Source organism: Apus apus, chromosome Z (genome assembly GCF_020740795.1).
Source record: "Apus apus isolate bApuApu2 chromosome Z, bApuApu2.pri.cur, whole genome shotgun sequence".
Classification (NCBI taxonomy): Eukaryota; Metazoa; Chordata; class Aves; order Apodiformes; family Apodidae; genus Apus; species Apus apus.
Genome location: NC_067312.1, coordinates 36,675,281 through 36,694,454, shown reverse-complemented (window position 1 = coordinate 36,694,454; position 19,174 = coordinate 36,675,281). Strand labels below are relative to the sequence as shown.

Genomic DNA, 19,174 nt, shown 5'->3' with positions numbered 1-19,174 from the left:
TTAAGGAATAACGGCATGAATTAAAAAGGTGGATCTCAAAATAAAATATCATCAATAATGAAGAAAACTTACTTGTACTCAAGAGTGGTGTCAAAGCAGCAGTCTTCCAGTGCATCAAGGGACTTCATTAGAGCTAAGTTCATCTGTTGACCAGGTACATCACTGCAACAGCAAAACAAAACAGAAAATAACTCCAAAACACATCTCTGCTCTTTAAAACACAGATTAATAAAGAGTTATTTTCTTGTAGCAGGTTTCCATACTAGTCTGTAAGCAATAACTATGTGACTGCTCATTTGTATCATATTCATAGAAATTTACTTGTATACAAATAATAAAAACATATTCACACCTTTACTGGCAACTGTTATTGCTACAACACTTAGAAAGAAACCCAGCATCCAGAATTTTTAAGATGTGCCTGACAATAGGAGGATACTGATAGAACATGACCTCAGCTAGATCTGTAACTACTTATAAGCTGAAAATTCATGACATTTGAAGTCATAAACATAAATCTCAACTTACTGATAAAGAAGGAAGCATTTACATCTCCAATCAAAGACATCACAGGGACTCCACTCTTGATAAAACATGTACACAATTTTCTTAATGAACTGGAAACCTCTAATAAAAAACTAACTCTATGATTTTATATTAGCTATAGCTAATATAAAAAGCCCTAAAGGTTTTGCTGTTATTTCAAGTCAGAGTCTTGAAGAACATGTGTGCTTAAGCTTTGAAATTATGCAGGGCAGTGGAAGACGAAACATCAAATAAATTATTAGATAAATGTATTAATTTCAACACCCCTCACCATAAAAATCAAACCCAAAATAAAGATTCATATACTCCAAAATACCAAGCTGACCTAATATAATTCTCTTTAAGAGCCTTTTAATGTTTGTGTGTAGCTCAGATGTCACCACTGGCTGATGACAGTCCATGACCAAATTGTTTGGCTGTGTCATAGGCAGCAAGACATCAACACATCACAGCATAAAGATTAGAACAGATCAATGCTGCACAGTATTTTAAAAAAGGCATGTTGGAAACATTAGCTTCGTTGAGCAAATAAAGAGCTGTCAGCCAAATTTGCTTGCTAATTGTGCTTATGAACCAATAAAAATATTTATAGGAGTATATAGGCAGACAGAATCCCTAGTAGTCAAGAAGTAGGCAGAATATAAAGCCAAACCTGCTTCTTAATTTCTCTGGGATAACTGGAAATTTGCAACTGAGGCAAACCCTTCTGTAAAGGAGGCATTTTCTACCAACGTCACAACACCTCTTTGCTGCCAACATGTTACACCTTCAAGACAGTGCACCACACTACTTCTACGCGTAACTCACAGTGCAACTGGACACCACCCAGGGTCCAGAACACCACTTAGAGAAGAAACAACGAGAACTGTTTGATAATTAAATCTCCTGGGGCAGTCAGTCCCCTTTAGAAGCTGTGTGGGTCTTCTAGCTGACCACTTTGCAAGTGTACCTTAGGATATCATGAAAATTAACTATTCATCCTGAAAGAACGGGAAAATATCCAGGATAGCACTGGTAGATAGAGGGTGAAGACTGATAATAAGGGACACCTTTTAAGAAACATTGCAAAGCCCCTCAAGGATCATTTGCCTATGACTTGCAAATACCTCAGTTCCTCATAACTTAGGGCCACATGCAGGAAAAAGAAGGAGGTTATTTACACACCTACATTACACACAGTTACCTTACCTGACTTTTTCTTCATACAAACGTGAAATAAACATCCCCAAACCAAGGCCCATGTGGACTTGAACAGCTTGAGACTCATCAGCATTTGGTTTCCCAGGTAACCTGTCAGACAGCATATTCAGGACCTCCTCAGTCTTCTCCTTGCAGGATACAATGAAAACTGGCACCAGGAGAGACAAAGCAGTGGCCGCACACGAACGAGCTATAATGCTAGCAGTATTTTCACCCGAATAGGATTTCTAGAAAGAAATAATTTATTTTTTTTTTCATTTCCCTTTTAAAGAAGGGAAATAAAATTCATTTCCAGGTACTAACACTCAGCACTTCAGGAATTTAAAATAAATACCTACAGCAGCACAGAAGTATTGTGTAAACAGTATTTCATGGAATTGTCTATGGTAACTTTTCATTTGCCTTACCTTGCAGGCAGCTTAAAACTAGGGTAATTCAGAATACAATATATAAGTGTAACTAAGATGGTTAAGTATGAAATTGTAAACAAAGAATAAGACATGATGCAACTAAAATTGAACAACTAGTCTGCACATAAATACATTGGTCTATTTTAGCTTTCACCTTCCTTGATAAAATATCTAGCAGCATGAATAGAAGGGCAAAGAGAAACCAGCCACAATCTTCATATACTTCTGTATTTACAACACATCAAGAATTTAGTGAGATGGAAAAAGGACTACCTCAAAAGCATCACACCTAAGATGACAAAATATGAGAACCTGCAAGATAACCAGTAGAGATGCTTTCTAGCAGAAAGATCCCTTATAAAGTTTTTAAAGTCCTTTTAATTTTGAAAGGTAAAATCCATAAAGCTACCAAAACAATGGACTGATTCTAAGTATTAGTCTAATCTATTATTTATCTATTTCCATATGCAACTCTGAAAAGGAAAAGAAAAAAATCCCTATTAGGATGTAAGGCACTCTAGGACAGTGATTTCTATTATGTGCTTTAATATTTTACAAGCTTTTTTTTTTTATTATTATTATGCAGTGGATTTTAGAAATGAAACGTTGCCACATAATTCCATCTCAAAACCACATTTTTTAAACAGCATTATTTTAAAAGGCAGGAGTCACAGAACAATTTGCTAACAGCTGCTAATGCCACCCTAGTAGCATAATCTCCTCACATCTAAACAATCTAGTGTTTAACGCTAGAATTGATTTGGTGATCTTTATCTCCTATCAATAATGATAGGGATCACATGCCAGAGCTGACTCATGTCCATCAGTAATTTTCATCTTAGAATCACAGAATGCCAAGTTGGAAGAGAACTCAAGGATCCTCTGGACCAGCTTTTCAAGGTACTACTATAGTTTATATGAGATGGCACCCTGTCAAACTGTGATGTAAAACATCCAATCCGGGGGAATATACTGCTTGCCTTGGGAGACTATTCCAATGTTTGACTGTCCTCATGGTGAAAAATTTACCTCTTGTGTCCAATTGGAATCTCCTCAGGAGCAACCTGTGCCCATTACCCCTTGTCTTTTCCATGTAACCTCTTGTAAATAGGGAGTGTCCATTTTCTTGGTAGCCACCCTTTAAGAACTGGAACACGGTAATAAGGATTCTCCTGTATTACAACTACTAAAGAGCTAACAGAACCAGGAAACTCCATGCTAAGAACTTCAGCTATGAAATACAGATATATTTTCTTGCCTTTAACACCACAATACATACCTGATAGAACCATGGGAAGACTTGACCTTTAGGGTGATAGCGGCTATTCACAATACTAAAGAGGGTCTCTGTGACCATAGAAATCCAGTGTTTTGTGGGAAGAAAGTCAGGTTCAGTCTGCAAAAATCAAACCTAAATATTGTTATTTTTCATTAAATCAGGTCCTACCTGAACTGAAGCTCAGCAGGTGATGTTCCAGCTATGATCCATCAAGAATGAGATTACTGCATCCTTACATACCATCAGTAGCATAATTTATCTGCCAATGCTGACCCTCCAGCACTACTTTTTACCACGCACTATACAATGAAAGTAACAATTACATGAAATGAGGCTGGTTGGGTTTTAGTGTCCTGTAGACCTCTATCTCATCTACCAAACCCAACAAATTTATGTGTTTGTTTTTTTTGTTTCTAGTGTGAAAGCACCTACATACTCTGTTTTAGCATAGATCACAGCAGCTGCCAGATGGCACTAATTCAGCTACGTGAAATTTGAACTTCAAATGTGAGGTACTTCACATTCACTTACCATACCCCCACACATCTGGTCGTACTGCTTCATTATAGTCTACTAAGAGTAGAGAATCTCTTTCCTAGATTGACTCACCTCAGGCATCCTTTCAGTATCTGAGGAAAGGCTGCTTTCATATTTGGCTACAGCAACTGCAAGACCAGTTAAGGCAAAAATAGAGTTTCCTTTCACCACTGGGCTGTCTCTGGACAGAGGAAGGGAAATGGTTGAGAAGCATATTAGAGATGTAGGCAATAAAACATGTATCTCAGTGCAGGAAAGTTTTGCTGCAGGTGGTCCAGAAGGGAAAGCCTTTGCACCTAGCAACTTAATTTTGCTGAGCTAGAAGACAGCCCAAGTCTATCACATTTCATCTTCAGGAATTAGCGAAAAAATGGGAAAAAAAAGCTTATCAGCCTTTTTTCTTGTTTGTCTTTTATATAAAGCCTAGTACAAAGTTGTTTAAAAACAGAAGCTTGTTTACCCTCATTCCTCAGTAATGAGTACTGCAAGTAGAACTCAAAGAAAGGGATCAGTTAGTCTTAGCTAGTACCATTTCTAAAGAGGACAACACAAAAAGCTCTTCACACAGAAAATGCAAGACAGGCACGTGCCACTTCACTGCAACATTAGCTGTTCAGGAAATTTAGCAAAGCAGCCATCACTGAAACTTCAGCTTAATAAAAAGTTTTTAATTACTCCCCTGTGCTGTGAAAACATTAACTTAATGAAAATTAAAGACTACTAACTTCTACCACAGTGCAAACTTTTCATTTATGGAACTCAAGAAAAAAACCCTGCCACTTGCAAATGAGAAAACAGAACTGTTCAGTTTCATGAAAAGATAAATGTTGATATCCCAGTCATTCCCAGAAAAACATAGTGCAATATAACCCTGCTGGAACTCTCTTAGCTGTCTTACAATAGCAGCTGAACAATACAACTGTATTAGACTACTCACAGTCTTACACTAGACCAGTACACAGTGTACCACACCTTTTGCCTCAGCCTTCCATTTCTAAAAACTTTCTCAACTGTTCCTGTAAAAATACACCTTCATTACAAACTTAGGCATTCGTTACAGATCCAAAGACCTTATTTTTACAATAAAAATATTTTCTGCATTTCTGATACGCTTTTTAAGCTAGGACACACAGGTCTCAGTTGAATGTCATTGACTTCTCCTGTTTGGAATACTGGAACTATTCCCTTTCAGGTAAGAGATACCTACAAATAATTACAACTAGGTGCTTAGTTAAGTTCTTTGAAGTCTCCAAATAGCTGTTGTCTTAAATAATTTACTAATTTATGTGTACAACCTTTGTTGTTGTTGATCCACTTCTAAAAATTCACATTTCAGTATGTACTTCAAACAGAGAAACTTCTAAATCTACACATTCATGATAGCTGGATGGTTTAAAGAAGGTAAAAATAATCAATGTAAAATGCCCCAGGAGAAAAAAGAGCAGTGTCTTACTCTGTATTGAAAATATTGGGGGAAAATGCCAGTATTTTCTTAGAAGAAAATTAGGAAACATAAGTGCTAGAGATGTAATCTATGCATAGGAAATCCCTCTTTTGTTACCTACAGAAAATTCATCGCTCCCTCTCAAATTAGGCAATGCTGTTACCTCAACAAATTTTGCTAGAACTAGGCTTACAATGATAACAAAGTACCGTCCATTTGGATCATGATTAGGGGCAAGGCCAGGAAGGCTGTCACTGCTGTGGGATTGCTGACATTGCTCCCAACCAGGGCAGTGAGGTGGATGAACTATTTTATAAATACCTGGGTGAAATCTCACGGTCGTTTGCCCTTGTCCTTGTGGGGGACTTCAACTTTCCTTATGTCTGCTGGAACTACAAGACAGCAGAGAGGGAACAGTCCCAGAGGTTCCTGGAATGTGTCGAAGATAACTTCCTGACACAGCTGGTGAGTGAACCAAACAGGGAAGGTGCCCTGCTAGACCTGCTCTTCATGAACAGGGAAGGTCTGTTAGATGATGTGATGGTTGGAGGCTGTCTTGGGCAGAGTGACCATGAATTGTTAAGAGTTCTCTCTTCTCAGAGATGCCAGGGCAGCAAAACTGCCACCCTAGACTTCAGAAGGGCGAACTTTAACTCAGTAGCCTTATTGCCAGAATCCCTTGGGAATCTGTTCTGAAGGGTACAGGAGTCCAGGAAGGCTGGACACTCTTCAAGGATGAAATCTTGAAGGTGCAGGAGCAGGCCATCTCCATGTGCTCTAAGGCGAGAAAGCAGCATGAAAGACCAGACTGGCTGAACAGGGAGCTCTGGCTGGCACTTGGGGAGAAAAAGAGAATCTGTGGCCTCTGGAAGAAGGGGAGGCCACTCATGAGGACTACAAAAATGCCATGAGGCTATGCAGGGAATTAGAAGGTCCAAGACCCAACTAGAAATTAATGTAGCCTCCATGGTAAAGAACAACAAGAAAAGCTTCTATAAATATATTAACAATAAAGAAAAGGCATGAGAGACCCTCCATCCCCTATTAGATGCAGAAGGAAACATGGTGACAAAGGATGAGGAAAAGTAGCAAACACAGTTATGTGAAGGGAACCCAACTCCCTAAGCTAGGTGACAGGGACCAGGAGTGAACGATCTCCTCACAATCCAGGAGGAGATGGTCAGTGACCTGCTACACCACATAGATGTGCACAAATCTATGTGGCCGGATGGGATGCACCCAGTAGTGCTGAAAGAGCTGGCAGGGGTGCTCACCAAGCCACTTTCCATCATTTACCAGCAGTCCTGGCTGACTGGGGAGGTACCAGCAGATTGGAAATCAGCCAGTGTTACCCCCATATATAAGAAGGGATAGCAGGATGATCTGGGAAATTACAGGCCTGTTAGTCTGACTTCAGTACCAGGGAAGCTGATGGAACAGATCATCCCGAGTATGATTATGTGGTACATACAGACCAACCAGGTGATCATTGGTTCATAAAGGGCAGGTCCTGTTTGACTAACCTCATCTCCTTCTGTGACAGGGTGACCTGCTCACTAGACATGGGAAGGGCTGCAGATGCTGTCTGCCTCGATTTAAGCAAGGCCTTTGACGGAGCTTCGCACCGTATTCTCATAGAGAAGGTGGCTGCTCGTGGCTTGGATGTGCACACACTTTGCTGGATAAAAAACTGGTTGGACAGCCAGGTCTAAAGAGTTGTGTTCAATGGAGTTAAATCTGGTTGGCAGCCGGTCACAAGTGGTGCTCCCCAGGGCTCAGTGCTGGGGCCACTCCTGTTTAATATCATTATTGATGATTTGGACGAGGGGACAGAATGCACCCTCAGTAAGTTTGCAGGTGACACTAAGGTGGGTGGCAGTGTCAACCTGCTTGAGGGTAGGGAGGCTCTGCAGAGGGATCTGGACAGGCTTCATTGATGGGCGGAGGCCAATTGTATGGGTTCCAATAAAGCAAAATGTTGGGTCCTGCACTTTGGCCACAACAACCCCTGGCAGCACTACAGGCTTGGGGAGGAGTGGCTGGAGAGCTGCCCAGCTGAGAGGGACCTGGGGCTGTTGACTAACAGCCAGCTAAACACGAGCCAGCAGTGTGCCCATGTGGCCAAGAAGATCAACAGCATCCTGGCCTGCATCAGGAATGCTGTGACCAGCAGGACCAGGGAGGTGATCCTGCCCCTCTACTCGGCCTTGGTGAGGCTGCACTGTGTAAGCACTGGGTGCAGGTTTGGGCACCACAGTATAGGAAGGACATCGAGGTGCTAGAGAGTGTGCAGAGAAGGGCAACTAGGCTGATTAGGGGTCTTGAGAACCAGCCTTAAGAGGAGAGGCTGAGGGAGCTGGGTTTGTTCAGCCTGCAGAAGAGGCAGCTGAGGGGAGACCTCATTGCTCTCTACAACTACCTGAAAAGAGGTTATATGAGGTGGGTGTTGGCCTCTCCTCCCTAGTGACAGGACAAGAGGAAATGAGGTCGAGTTGTGCCAGGAGAGGTTCAGATTGGGTATTAGGAAAAATTTCTTCACAGAAGGAGTGGTGAGGCATTGGAACAGGCTGCCCAGGAAGGTGGTGGAGGCACCATCCTTGGAGGTGTTCAAAAAACTGATAGACACTGTTTCAGGAGATGGTTTAGTGGTTAGGGGTTATAGAGTAGATGGTTGGACTTGATGATCTTGAAGGTCTTTTCCAAGCTTGATGATTCAATGATTCTATAACTAAAATGATAATTTTAATTTGAGACATAGAATAAAATACATTCAAAGTATATTATTTTGTTCCTGCTTTATTTATCACTTTCTACTTCCCTTACCTTAACACAGCTAGTTATTGAGAAGCTAACATATCAAACAAATCTTACAATTTCATCCCATTTTAACAGGGTCCTTCAAGATGGACTGACATGCAAGGAAGTGGAACAGTTGAGAGTATTTTAAATATCTGAAAAATGATAAGTTAGGAAAGGAGAAAGTCTTAAATAAAATTCCTGGAACTTTCAACTTGGAAAAGTATTTCAAACTAGTCTTTTATACATTTGTAAGAACAACAATGTTGAAATGGTCTATGAGATTTCACTGTTATTCTTTCATTGATGACACCTTTTCACTTAAGATTTTCTAAGTACTTCTTATGAGGATTCACTACTTCTGACACTTTTGCTTAACTTGGTGCAAGCAGCCAATTTCAGGTTAACAAAGGACAAAGCATTAGTGGGAAGGTAGCTGCTGCTGGAGAGCAAAACAAAGTCATCAAACCACTCTAGCAGCCTATGAAGGAAGGTTAAGACTCTTACTGCTGTCTGAAAGCCATGTGCTAATTCTAATGGCAAATGAACAAGACTATCACAATCTGAACACATGTAATTTCCTGCCTTTGGGGGCATCTGGGCACAAGACACACACCTTAACAGAAAGTGGGACAGGTCTGAAGAGCCCATACTCCACTAAAGACAAGCCAGCTTCTAAATAACTGAACATATTTCAGGCAAACATTCTTCTAGTTAAAAAAGGACGCGACTAATAGTGCATATGGCACTACCCATGCTTTAATCAATACATGAGGCACCAGCCTTTCTAATAGACACAGTCACTGGTAAAAACCTCAAAGCACAAGGTGGGGAAGAGTTCCTTTCCTCAACAGCAGTCATATGAAATAATGAAATTGGCAGATCACCAATTGCAGAAAATATTCTCCTACACCTTCTGTCACAAAAGAGAACCCCTTATTGTCTGTAATAAATTAGCAGTTCTTACTTGGAAGCACCCTTGATGACATCAGTCAACATATCTCTGACCCTGCAACAGAAACAGAAACAAAGAATTTACACCATGTTAATTATACTATAGCATTAACTCAGCTCATTTCCCCTTTTGACTTACATTTGTCCATTCCAGGTAAACAATTATCTCATCTAGCTATTGGAAGATTTAGTGCAAATTAATCACAAGCATTAGAAGTGTAAAAGTGCTTATGCACCACTCAGCTTTTCTTTGTGATTATGCACGCTACCAATGTGTTGTAAAAGGCTATTATTTATTATATTAAATATAAATGTCTTTATTATTTATTATTCATACCAGTTTTTCTAAAATGTAGGTTTGTGCAACAGCCATAAATCTGTTCTCTGACCTGTCACACAGAAGTTTCCACATCCCTATGCTATTTCTTAACATAATAAAATAGAATGTTTTACAATAGACGACGATAACGTTGTAACCAACACTCACTATACTCCTGCAACCCACAATGGGCAGTCAAACTATTAGGCAGCAAAGTAACCTGAATTAATGTAAATGACAGCCATAGGAGTAGTTACAATCTCTAATACATTACTGTAGTTGATTTATAATAGACTGCTTGTCTGCATTTGTTTAGTTTTGCATTCGAGAGAAGCAGAGATGCAGTGAATCTTCTATATTGCTAGGTTTGGTTGAGGAAAGAGATCCTCTATACTACAACTCTACAATGCCATACTGACTGTAATTCTACAGAAAAAGATACTGCAAACACAATTCCACAACATGTAATTAGAAGACTGAAAATGCATGCCTTGTAAAATAGGATCATGCTGTAAGACTGAGCTATACCCAGGCTTTAAAAGAAATCTGTTTAGGCTTCCCTTCATAACCACACTGTTTTTGAAGACAGCTTCAAACTCACCTACAGTAGAAACACACTGACTTGGCAAATAACAACGGAAATTGCACAGTACTTACAAAATAAAGCATTAACACTAAAGTTTGCATCAAGCTGTCCACAGTCAGGCTAAACCCAGCAAACAGTAGGAGCCCTGAACCACTAAGCAGTTAAGGGGGAACAGGAAAAAACATGAAAGCTAGTATGTGGCTCCCAGTTCACTTCCTGCTTTGATTTCTGTACTGTTAAAAGGGAATTCTGTTAATGTTTTACATAGCTTACATTAACACTATTTTAGAAACACAGTGCAGAAATCAGTTCAGGAGAAATCTACAAACGTAGCATTACTATAAGCATTCTTCCGACTTGAAAAATGTTTTTTTTCTTTACACCCTACCAAGAAAGGAATCAGACAGAGAAACAACAGAAAATTGTGCCACTATTACATAAAGAATCTCTCCTACAATACCATATCACTCTAGATCTTACCATGAAACCCTCCAATCTAGACTTAACTGGAATAAAACAACAGACACAAATTTTGCATTCCTGTAGAGTAGCACTTGGAAACACTAACACCTTTTGGACTGAAACGGGCAAAGGACATTTTGGTTTTATTTGTACATTCTACTTTCCCAATTCACCTAGGAGCAAGCACAGGAAAAGATATTCATAATATCATGGATACTTAGTTCTTCTCTCTGTGAAGCCTCGCACTTCCTACCTTGTCCTCCTGGCCATGAACATACATGGGTAACTCCTGACAGACTGAGAGGTACTCCTCTGACTAAAACAGAAGTAGCTGAGGATATGGATCAGGGTGTGCACCATGTGCCTGGTTTTAAATAACATCCTCAGGCTTAATACTGCCAGCTTACCATATGAACTGAGGTGTGCCTCAGTTCACTGACACACGTCATACATTGGCTTAGATTTGTTTTATTAATCCATTTTCAGTAAGACAGCTCAGTTATTCTCTACAAGTAAGTTTTGCTCTTTGCATAATCCTTCTGCTTTAACAAATCCAGTTTTCCATTCTTTCCAGCTACTGACCCTACAAAGTTTCAGACACTGCAGAGTGGAATTTACCTGTGAACCTGTGCATATGGGAATCCTTACGGTTACCCAGTAGTCTCTTCCTGCTCCCCCTACTGCCTTGGTCATCGTATCTGGTGTTTGTTTCGTGGTTTTGTTTTTTTTCATTAGTGCTCATACAATCTTGAACCTTGCAAAACTAAAAACTTTGAAGTCTTGACCTCCTTTGCTCCCTCAGTTGACATTACAAGTGATCAGGAGCAGACAAGCACTTCCTTACCAGAGCCAGGCTGTGAATTGTTTGTACTGCAACTCTTCAGGATCCTCTTTGCCATGTTTTAACTGCATCTCCAGCTCTGCCTGCCTACCCTGCAAGAATTACAGAATAAGTCAGAAGCAGATCTTACATGGCCAAACATCGTAAGATTTCTTCAGAGAACACTTAGGTAACAAATGTAGCCTTTCACTTGAGGGCTACTTCGTAAGTGAACTTGAATGCTTTTCATAAGGGATCCCACTGTAATACACAACGTATTAGGTAAAAGAATTATTTTTTAATTTTGAGTGAGGAGAACAAGCTGCAGACAGCACACACAGCCACAGATACCAAGACATATCTCCTAGTTCATGCAAAGAGACAAGTTGCCTTGGAAGGAGTGCAGCAAGCAGTGAAGGAAATTTAGAAGCCTGGTAGCTAAAATGGATTCTAAAAGCAAAACATCACTTTCTTGATTTACTGCTTCAAGCAGAATTCATAACTCTTTTCCTTTCTATGACCTCAATCTCCCTGTGATCTCCTACAACTTTTTTTTTTTTTTTTTGGTACTTTAAAGGAGGTCATAAGGATTCTGACCTCTAACAACTACTAACTAAACATATGGAGCTTTACTTTAATGTAGTCTCCAATTGTGAGACAACTACATCTCAGCTTGTTTAGGTTCTCATTTACTGCTCCACAGTAGGTTAATTAAGGCTTAAGTAAAAAATACTAGCACAGAAGTTGTTCTGCAGGTATTGAATGTAGTTTGGGTGCGCATAAAAACCTGAGACTACAATACAGTCAATCCTGTAAATCCAGATGTCACTCAAAGGGTGACTCTTCACAGAGATTAAAGGAGTACATACGACACACTGACTAAAGAGAAAGCTGCGTAACAGCTGTGCAAAAACCTACTGCAATTTCTCCAAACACATAAACATTGGCTTAAATTCTGTACTAAATCAAGACCTGTAGGATCATCATGAGGTTGATTACAGTCTCAAAAACATGCTGAATGCGCCAACTGGCAGAGGTGCTTAAGCATGTGAGCAGACATAATGAAAAGACAAGAAAGAGGACTTTCAGGTGTCCAAGGGTAAAAAAACCCTCACACTTGTTTTGGTGAACTGGACTCTATGAATGTCTGCCTCCAAACTGTAGAGATGATCACTGTATTAGCTGTTCAGAAATACTTAATCCAGACTGCTCATCTTAAAGTATAGTATCTTTTGGCAATCTCGTATGAAATGTACTATAGAAGCATGAGGAGTAAAGTAAACATGCTAGGTCTCCAGTGAAGGACTTCAGAAGCAACAAATGCAGACTCTGTTGCCCTGCAAAATGGCATGAAATCCTAGTGAGGCTTTTAGAAACAAGTCTGGTAAATGCCAAGCTTCTCTGAACTCCTGCTTCACACGTGAAACAAGATAGGAAAGTAATTAATGCAAGCAACAATGGCCCCCTCTGTAGTTACAACCTAAAATTACAATTTGAATAGCTGCTGCTGGTTTTGTAACGGGCCTAGCTCTTAGAGTCTATTATTTTGCTGATGGGTAAGATAAAATTTGTTTTGAACATGTTAGAGAAGCATATATTGCACAGAAAAGCAAGGAACAGTCAAAGCTTCTAGAATTCGCTCAGAAATCTGAGCTGCTCATGCTGAAAACAGCTGATGTGGCCTGGAAATACAAACAAATAAGCCCTTCTAGTGGGACAAAGAAAGCCCTCTAGAAGGCAGCTATTTGTTAAAATTTTCCTGTTGAAAAACCAAATGACACTACATTGCTCTAGATATGCCAGCTAAGTTAGTGAGAGGCTTTAAGATAATTCCTAATCATTAGATAGGGTGGAAAAATCAAAAGACCAGTCCCTCATAATGTGACAGCATTACATGTTAAGAGAAATTCTATTTATTCTATGCTCAATAGCTTCTGCCTCCTTGGTGATACTATTATTATACAATTTCTACCCAAAATAATTGGTTATTGTTCTAGTTAGAATTTCACATACAAAAATTCTAAGAATTGACACATTCTGCAAGCTGACACAGGAACAAGACCGTAAGAACCTGAACTGTAAGCAGAAGCAGTACTTCTACAAAGTATCCCAGATTGTGCTGTTATTAATTGAAGACTAATTTTAATCTCCTTTTCAGATATTTTTTGTTATTAAACACTTCAAGCTTTGTTTTTATATTTTTGGTAACTTGCATGGATGCTTCTGCTGGAAAAAAATGAAATTCATACCATTTGAATGAACATTAACGTACACAATAGTATGTACCTCGAAATTACCTGCAGGACTGCACTGTAGGTTCGACTCATAAATCCTAACCAGGACTGTGGCAGCAGTATTGAGCGGTGCCATTCAGAAGGTTGAATGTTAACCTGTGCAAGACACCATGAAGTGCAGATATGGTTACATTAGGTCTAACATACACAGAATGTATATCCTCCAACCTACAACCTGTAGGCAAGCATTTGCTCATGCCCATAGGACATTACACATGGATATAAGAAACGAAAATGATAATGCACTTTCTGGTTTTACCCACACCAAGTTACTTTCAACTTAATCACCAAAGCCAGACAAACTGGGTTGCTTCAGGTAGTTCAAAAGATAACTGATCCCAGAGAGGGCAGTGCAATTACATGTTGCAATAGGCACAACACTTGGTAGCAATGGAAGACAAAAATACATACATAACAAAGATTCTAGCGAAGTTTATATTTGGCATAGTTTTTGTAAATCTTTGGTGCTTTTAAAGCTTTAAACAGACACTTAAAATAAATACAAGTAGATGACTATGTAAATACAGGGGAGATTATTCAAAAGGAGTTAGCTGTGTCTGGGGCACACACAACTATGCTCAAGAGCATAATGCAAACTTCATTTAATGAGGGGAATTGTTAAAAAAAAGAATCACAAAGTTTCTTTCTAGGAAGCAAAATAATAGAACCTACAGGAGGAAAATACCACTGCCTCAAAGATAGTTTAGAAATATGCAGCTGACTGCCTCCCAGTCTCACACAGATACGACAGGCTCAACTTCACAACAAAAGAATAACTCAATCAGTCAACTACACAACCTGATGGATGTTTACAGACTTCTCAGGAGCCCAAGGTTGTTCTCTTCAGTAAACACCATAGCAAACTTTCAGAGCATATTGAAAAACAAAAATGAAGTCAAGTGATCTCAGTAACAAACCATTTTCTAGCCCTTGGTAGCTTAATGAAGGAGTTACACAGGTAAGTTATACAGAATGGGTCACAAATTCAAGGCAACCAAGAAAGCTTTTCCAGACATCAGAATCCTACACAGTATGTATGTACCTCTCTCCCTACAATTTACATGGTATGCAATTCATAAATCAAAATATATTAATTCACAAAAAATGTGTATCACAACTAATTAGAAGACTCTCTATTTCCATCTCTCCATTACTTTCTTAATTGCTACCATCCAATCACTTCTACTGTCAGCCTCTGCCAAAAATGTCATCACAGCCATTTAGACTCCATTGGAAATAAGTTATTTAATCTCAACAGTTTCCACGGTAAGTAGTTTTCAATAAAGGAAATGCAAATGTGTCAGGTTGAGCTGAGATGGGATATATCTTGATATCTGCTGTTTAAGACATACACTTTCTGTATCTAAATTCAAAGAACATGCCAGGCTCCCTGAGTTACGGAAAAAAAACCTGAGTGGTGATGAAAAACTGCACAAAGACCACCTACAGTAATTAATGTTGCCACGCTTAACCCCAGAATGTTATTACTCTTTTTATTCCTCATATTTTATATTACTGCAGGGACTAGCTGCTGTTAACCTGGGAAACATTCCGTGACTCAAGGTATGCAAAACCCACCTATCTCCATCACGTGTTCCGTAGGCCTTGTCTATTTTCCTGCTTCATACTCTCTATTGTATGACCCTCATGATCTACATGAAGCTGTCCATATAATTTTTTTACATGGACTTCATAACAAAAAAAACAAAGGACACCATGTTAAAGCCTCATGCCATCTGTTAGTGGTGAACTTCAAACACTTTTGAGTAAGTACTAATATATCTATACAAATAAATACAATCTAAAAGAGAAACAATTAAAAGAGATGACCTACTACACTGCACAGCCAATACAAATACACCCTGTATTAAAAAAGAAATCTCATCTTTAAATTACTCCATAACACTAGTCTTTCTTTATAGCCAAAATTTTATTCACACCCCCCTCTCAGCTCTGCTTTTCCACCAAACTGACGAGAAATCAAGGCTCCAGACAGAACTGTTCTAGGTTCCCACAGCACTTGCAGCAAGTCCAGTCTTCCCCTTTGCCTTTTTTCTGAATCTGTTAGACTTGTGCATTTGCATCTGCCTAGCCTCATGGCAATCTACGAAGCTCACTATGTAATCCACTGCAGTGCACCAGAGCAAAAGCAAGCCTCCAAAACACTTCAGGTGCTCATGCAGGAAATACAAAACCTTAGTTGTATGGTTGCCTTAAAAGCAACTAGACAGTATGGTCTAACCAGTCATGTATTATTAGCACTTCTAACACCTTAACTACAATTTGCAGATGTGCTTGATGGCCAGCAGAACTGTTGCGCAGCTTTTGATTGATTAAATTTGATTAATTAAATCACGGCACTAAACATTTTGCAGATACGTGGAACGAGAAGATGAAAAGAGGGAATAGAAAATCTCCACGTAACAAAGAATACTCAAGTAAAACTCAGCTGCAACTGAAAATTACTGGACTTGGTGCTGAAGACCATGACATAAGCAGTGCTGATACCCACTTTTTCAGTACAGAAAACCAGAAGTCTTTACTTCTTTATGACTGCATACACAATTATAACAACTACATTTAGTGCTGGTTAACTATTGCTAGCAAGCACAGACAAAGCTATAACAAAATTAAGATTCTTTTGAGTGTGCCATTTATGTGTAAGAAGATAGTGTGCAGGTGGGAGGCATAAGGAACGAAGGCTTAAGGGACTTCTGAACTAATGACAAGTGGTTGTGAAATACTGCCACACTGGTCCTGGGATGTTCTTAAGAGGCAGCATATCCAGACAAAACCGCCAAGCAGTTTTCAAGGAAGAATTGCAGCATCTGAGGCAACAAGATCTGTCTGATAAGACACATAAGCATTGACTGCATTGGCCAAAACTCAAGACAGAGAATGCTGGCAAACCACATGAGATTCTAGTCCTGTACTTTAACACTTTTGAATACACATGGCACAAGTTTTGCATGCTTCTTCAAGTCTGAAAAGCAAATTCAAATTAAATCAGAAGCTTGTTTCCTTTTCCAGTGCACACCCAATAAAAATCTAACACCATGGCAAGATGTGGATGAGTTTTCTTTCAGCACTGGTGTCTTTGTGCTGTCATAGATCTTTGTCTGGATATCTAATTGTGGTAATACTGTTTAAAGAACAAAAAATCATAGAATCATTAATATTTATGGCCCAATGTAAAATCTGCTGTAAAGCAAGGAGACTGAGAATCCCAGTAAATTATTTTACTAAGTACAACAGATTTCCACCTTGACAGCCCTGCCAACTCACGTGGTCCCAAAATTCAGTTCATCTCTATCAAATATGTGGCTATCTAAACATATTTTGGACGATACCCATACATCAGTGAAATGTTTAAGCATGTATTTAAATGCACTTCTCACATATGGGACATATAAAGTGCAGCCCCAGTGATTTAATAAATAAGGCTAGCATTACATACTGGTATCAATAAAATAGCAAAGTAGCATGTCTTTTCATCTCAAATTTTGTTTACAGGCTCTTAAAAACATAATTACATGTATACACTTCCAAATTCCCCCCAATATTCCTTGAGAAAAAAAAAATTGTCTTTCTCCAAGATACATGAGACTGATGAAAAGAAAGCAAACATCTGTCAAATTCACTTCCTTTATAATTTCATGACTGGAGGAGACATATTCAGTAAATTCAGTAGTGGAAACCAGCACAAAGTAATTAATAATCTGAAACACATCCACTGAAATACCTAGGCAGATGAGAATATGCTACAATGAATTCTGTTCTAAAAAATCCATTATCATCTTAAGGTACTTCACATACAAGGTTTGAATAAGCCCTTGAATCTCTTGATTACATCAAATTCAAACAAGGAAATAAAAGTGTAGAAGGAGTTTTCCACTTCAGTGCTCAAAGATGCATGTCATCACAGCACATCTAATGAAAGCACTTAAAATAGAAGCAGGGAATACTTCTTCCATGAGTATACAGAACACCTAACATGATTATGATTTGTAGAGCAGTATATAATACTGTACAACTCACCACTGGCACTCAACTTTGCAGCTGTACCTGTAAATATTATCAGTTATTATAGCAAAATAATTGTGCTATTTCCAACATAAAAAAGCATTTGCATATTAAGACACACGAAGGCAAGACTATCCTCCTCTATTTTAAAAACACTGCATCAGTTCAGACTCTCAAAGCCACCTCCTACCACATCTGTGTGCCAAAAGCAGGTTGCCTCTATGCTTTTTTTGCATGTTGCATGAACTGTTTCCCTCACCTCCACTTACAAAAGAAAAGATGGGTAGTCAGCCAAAAGCCTGTTAATTTTAACTTAAAACATAGATTTACAGAACCATCAAAACATAAGGTGCATGAAGTGAACATATGTGACTACTAAACCTTCCTTATTTCCACAAGAGAGGTGAGTGAAGTTGGTAAGAGATTATTCCTGTAAGAATTAGGAAGAATTACTCCAAAAACTGAAACAGTCACTGGCAATTATTAGCTAATCTAGCCCAGGTGACTGTGATAGACCTCAGAGACTTCTTGCATGGTATGATCCAGGCAGCCATAGAGAAAACAAAGAAAACCTGTGGTCTGTGTGACTTCTGACCACTGTGACTACAGTAATTTACATGTCTTCTCAAAGACAGTTTAACAAGCTCCATTTAATAATCAATCATATAACACATCTCCATCTCTGAGGGAAAGATAATCTTCCTCTGTCAAGTCACGAGTGCCCAGTAAAGAGCCACACAAAGTTTCAAATGCACCAGTGTTTATTGAACGTGTGTTCTGCCTCCCATGAAATACCAGTTCAAGCAACATCGAAAAGCCCTTTTGTGTCTTAATCTAACCCTGCTCACAGGTATTACAGATGCATCCAATCCCTCAGCTAGAAAAGCACCTAGGAGACAGAACATGTCTGGCTCATTAAGGTTTAACAGTAAATTACCTTTTCCCTGTTGCTACTGTTAGATTTGAACAGCCGCTAAACCCAGGTATTTGTTATTTGTATGTTTTAGAGACTTCTAAATATACAAGAAGAAATTGTTTGCATACAAACTCCTAACAATTTTATTTTTTTTTTGGTAGTAGAATCTCAGACTTCACACTTCTACACAAAGAATTTCACAAAAACTGAACTGGTTGCCTCCAGTCCCTTCCCATTCCCCAGTCTTCAAAAAACTAAGTGCAATAATGGCAACCAAACATACACAGATACAGACAGATATGCAACCTGAAGGGGCTTATTCTACAGAAGCAAGCATGGATCGAAACACTGAAGAGGTAAAAATGGTATTATCCCAGTATGGCAGTTATACTGATGACTACGAATCCCTAACTAAAGAAAAGGCAACTGCTGGGCATGTTACAATAGATATAAGGCAGGTATAATAGTCTGCAAGGCAGATAAAGGCAAAGGTCAGCTTCTGTTTGTTCTACTGATTTTCAGATGAGGTACTTCAGCAATGAACACTTAAAAAAAAAAAGTATTTACATGTTCAGTTCCAGCTGTCAC

At 39.0% G+C, this 19,174-nt stretch overlaps 1 protein-coding gene across 1 annotated transcript in view; it reads right to left on the bottom strand.

Moving 5' to 3' along the window:
* The window catches only part of FOCAD (focadhesin), a 97,804-nt gene that overhangs the window by 23,469 nt on the left and 55,161 nt on the right, over positions 1-19,174 (bottom strand). Inside the window, exons 22-28 of the mRNA XM_051642575.1 lie at positions 13,651-13,743; positions 11,378-11,466; positions 9,180-9,221; positions 4,045-4,153; positions 3,436-3,552; positions 1,735-1,973; positions 73-162 (exon numbers count right to left, since the gene is read on the bottom strand). Of these exons, the coding sequence (XP_051498535.1) occupies positions 73-162; positions 1,735-1,973; positions 3,436-3,552; positions 4,045-4,153; positions 9,180-9,221; positions 11,378-11,466; positions 13,651-13,743 (779 nt within the window). The remainder of the gene's footprint in view (positions 1-72; positions 163-1,734; positions 1,974-3,435; positions 3,553-4,044; positions 4,154-9,179; positions 9,222-11,377; positions 11,467-13,650; positions 13,744-19,174) is intronic.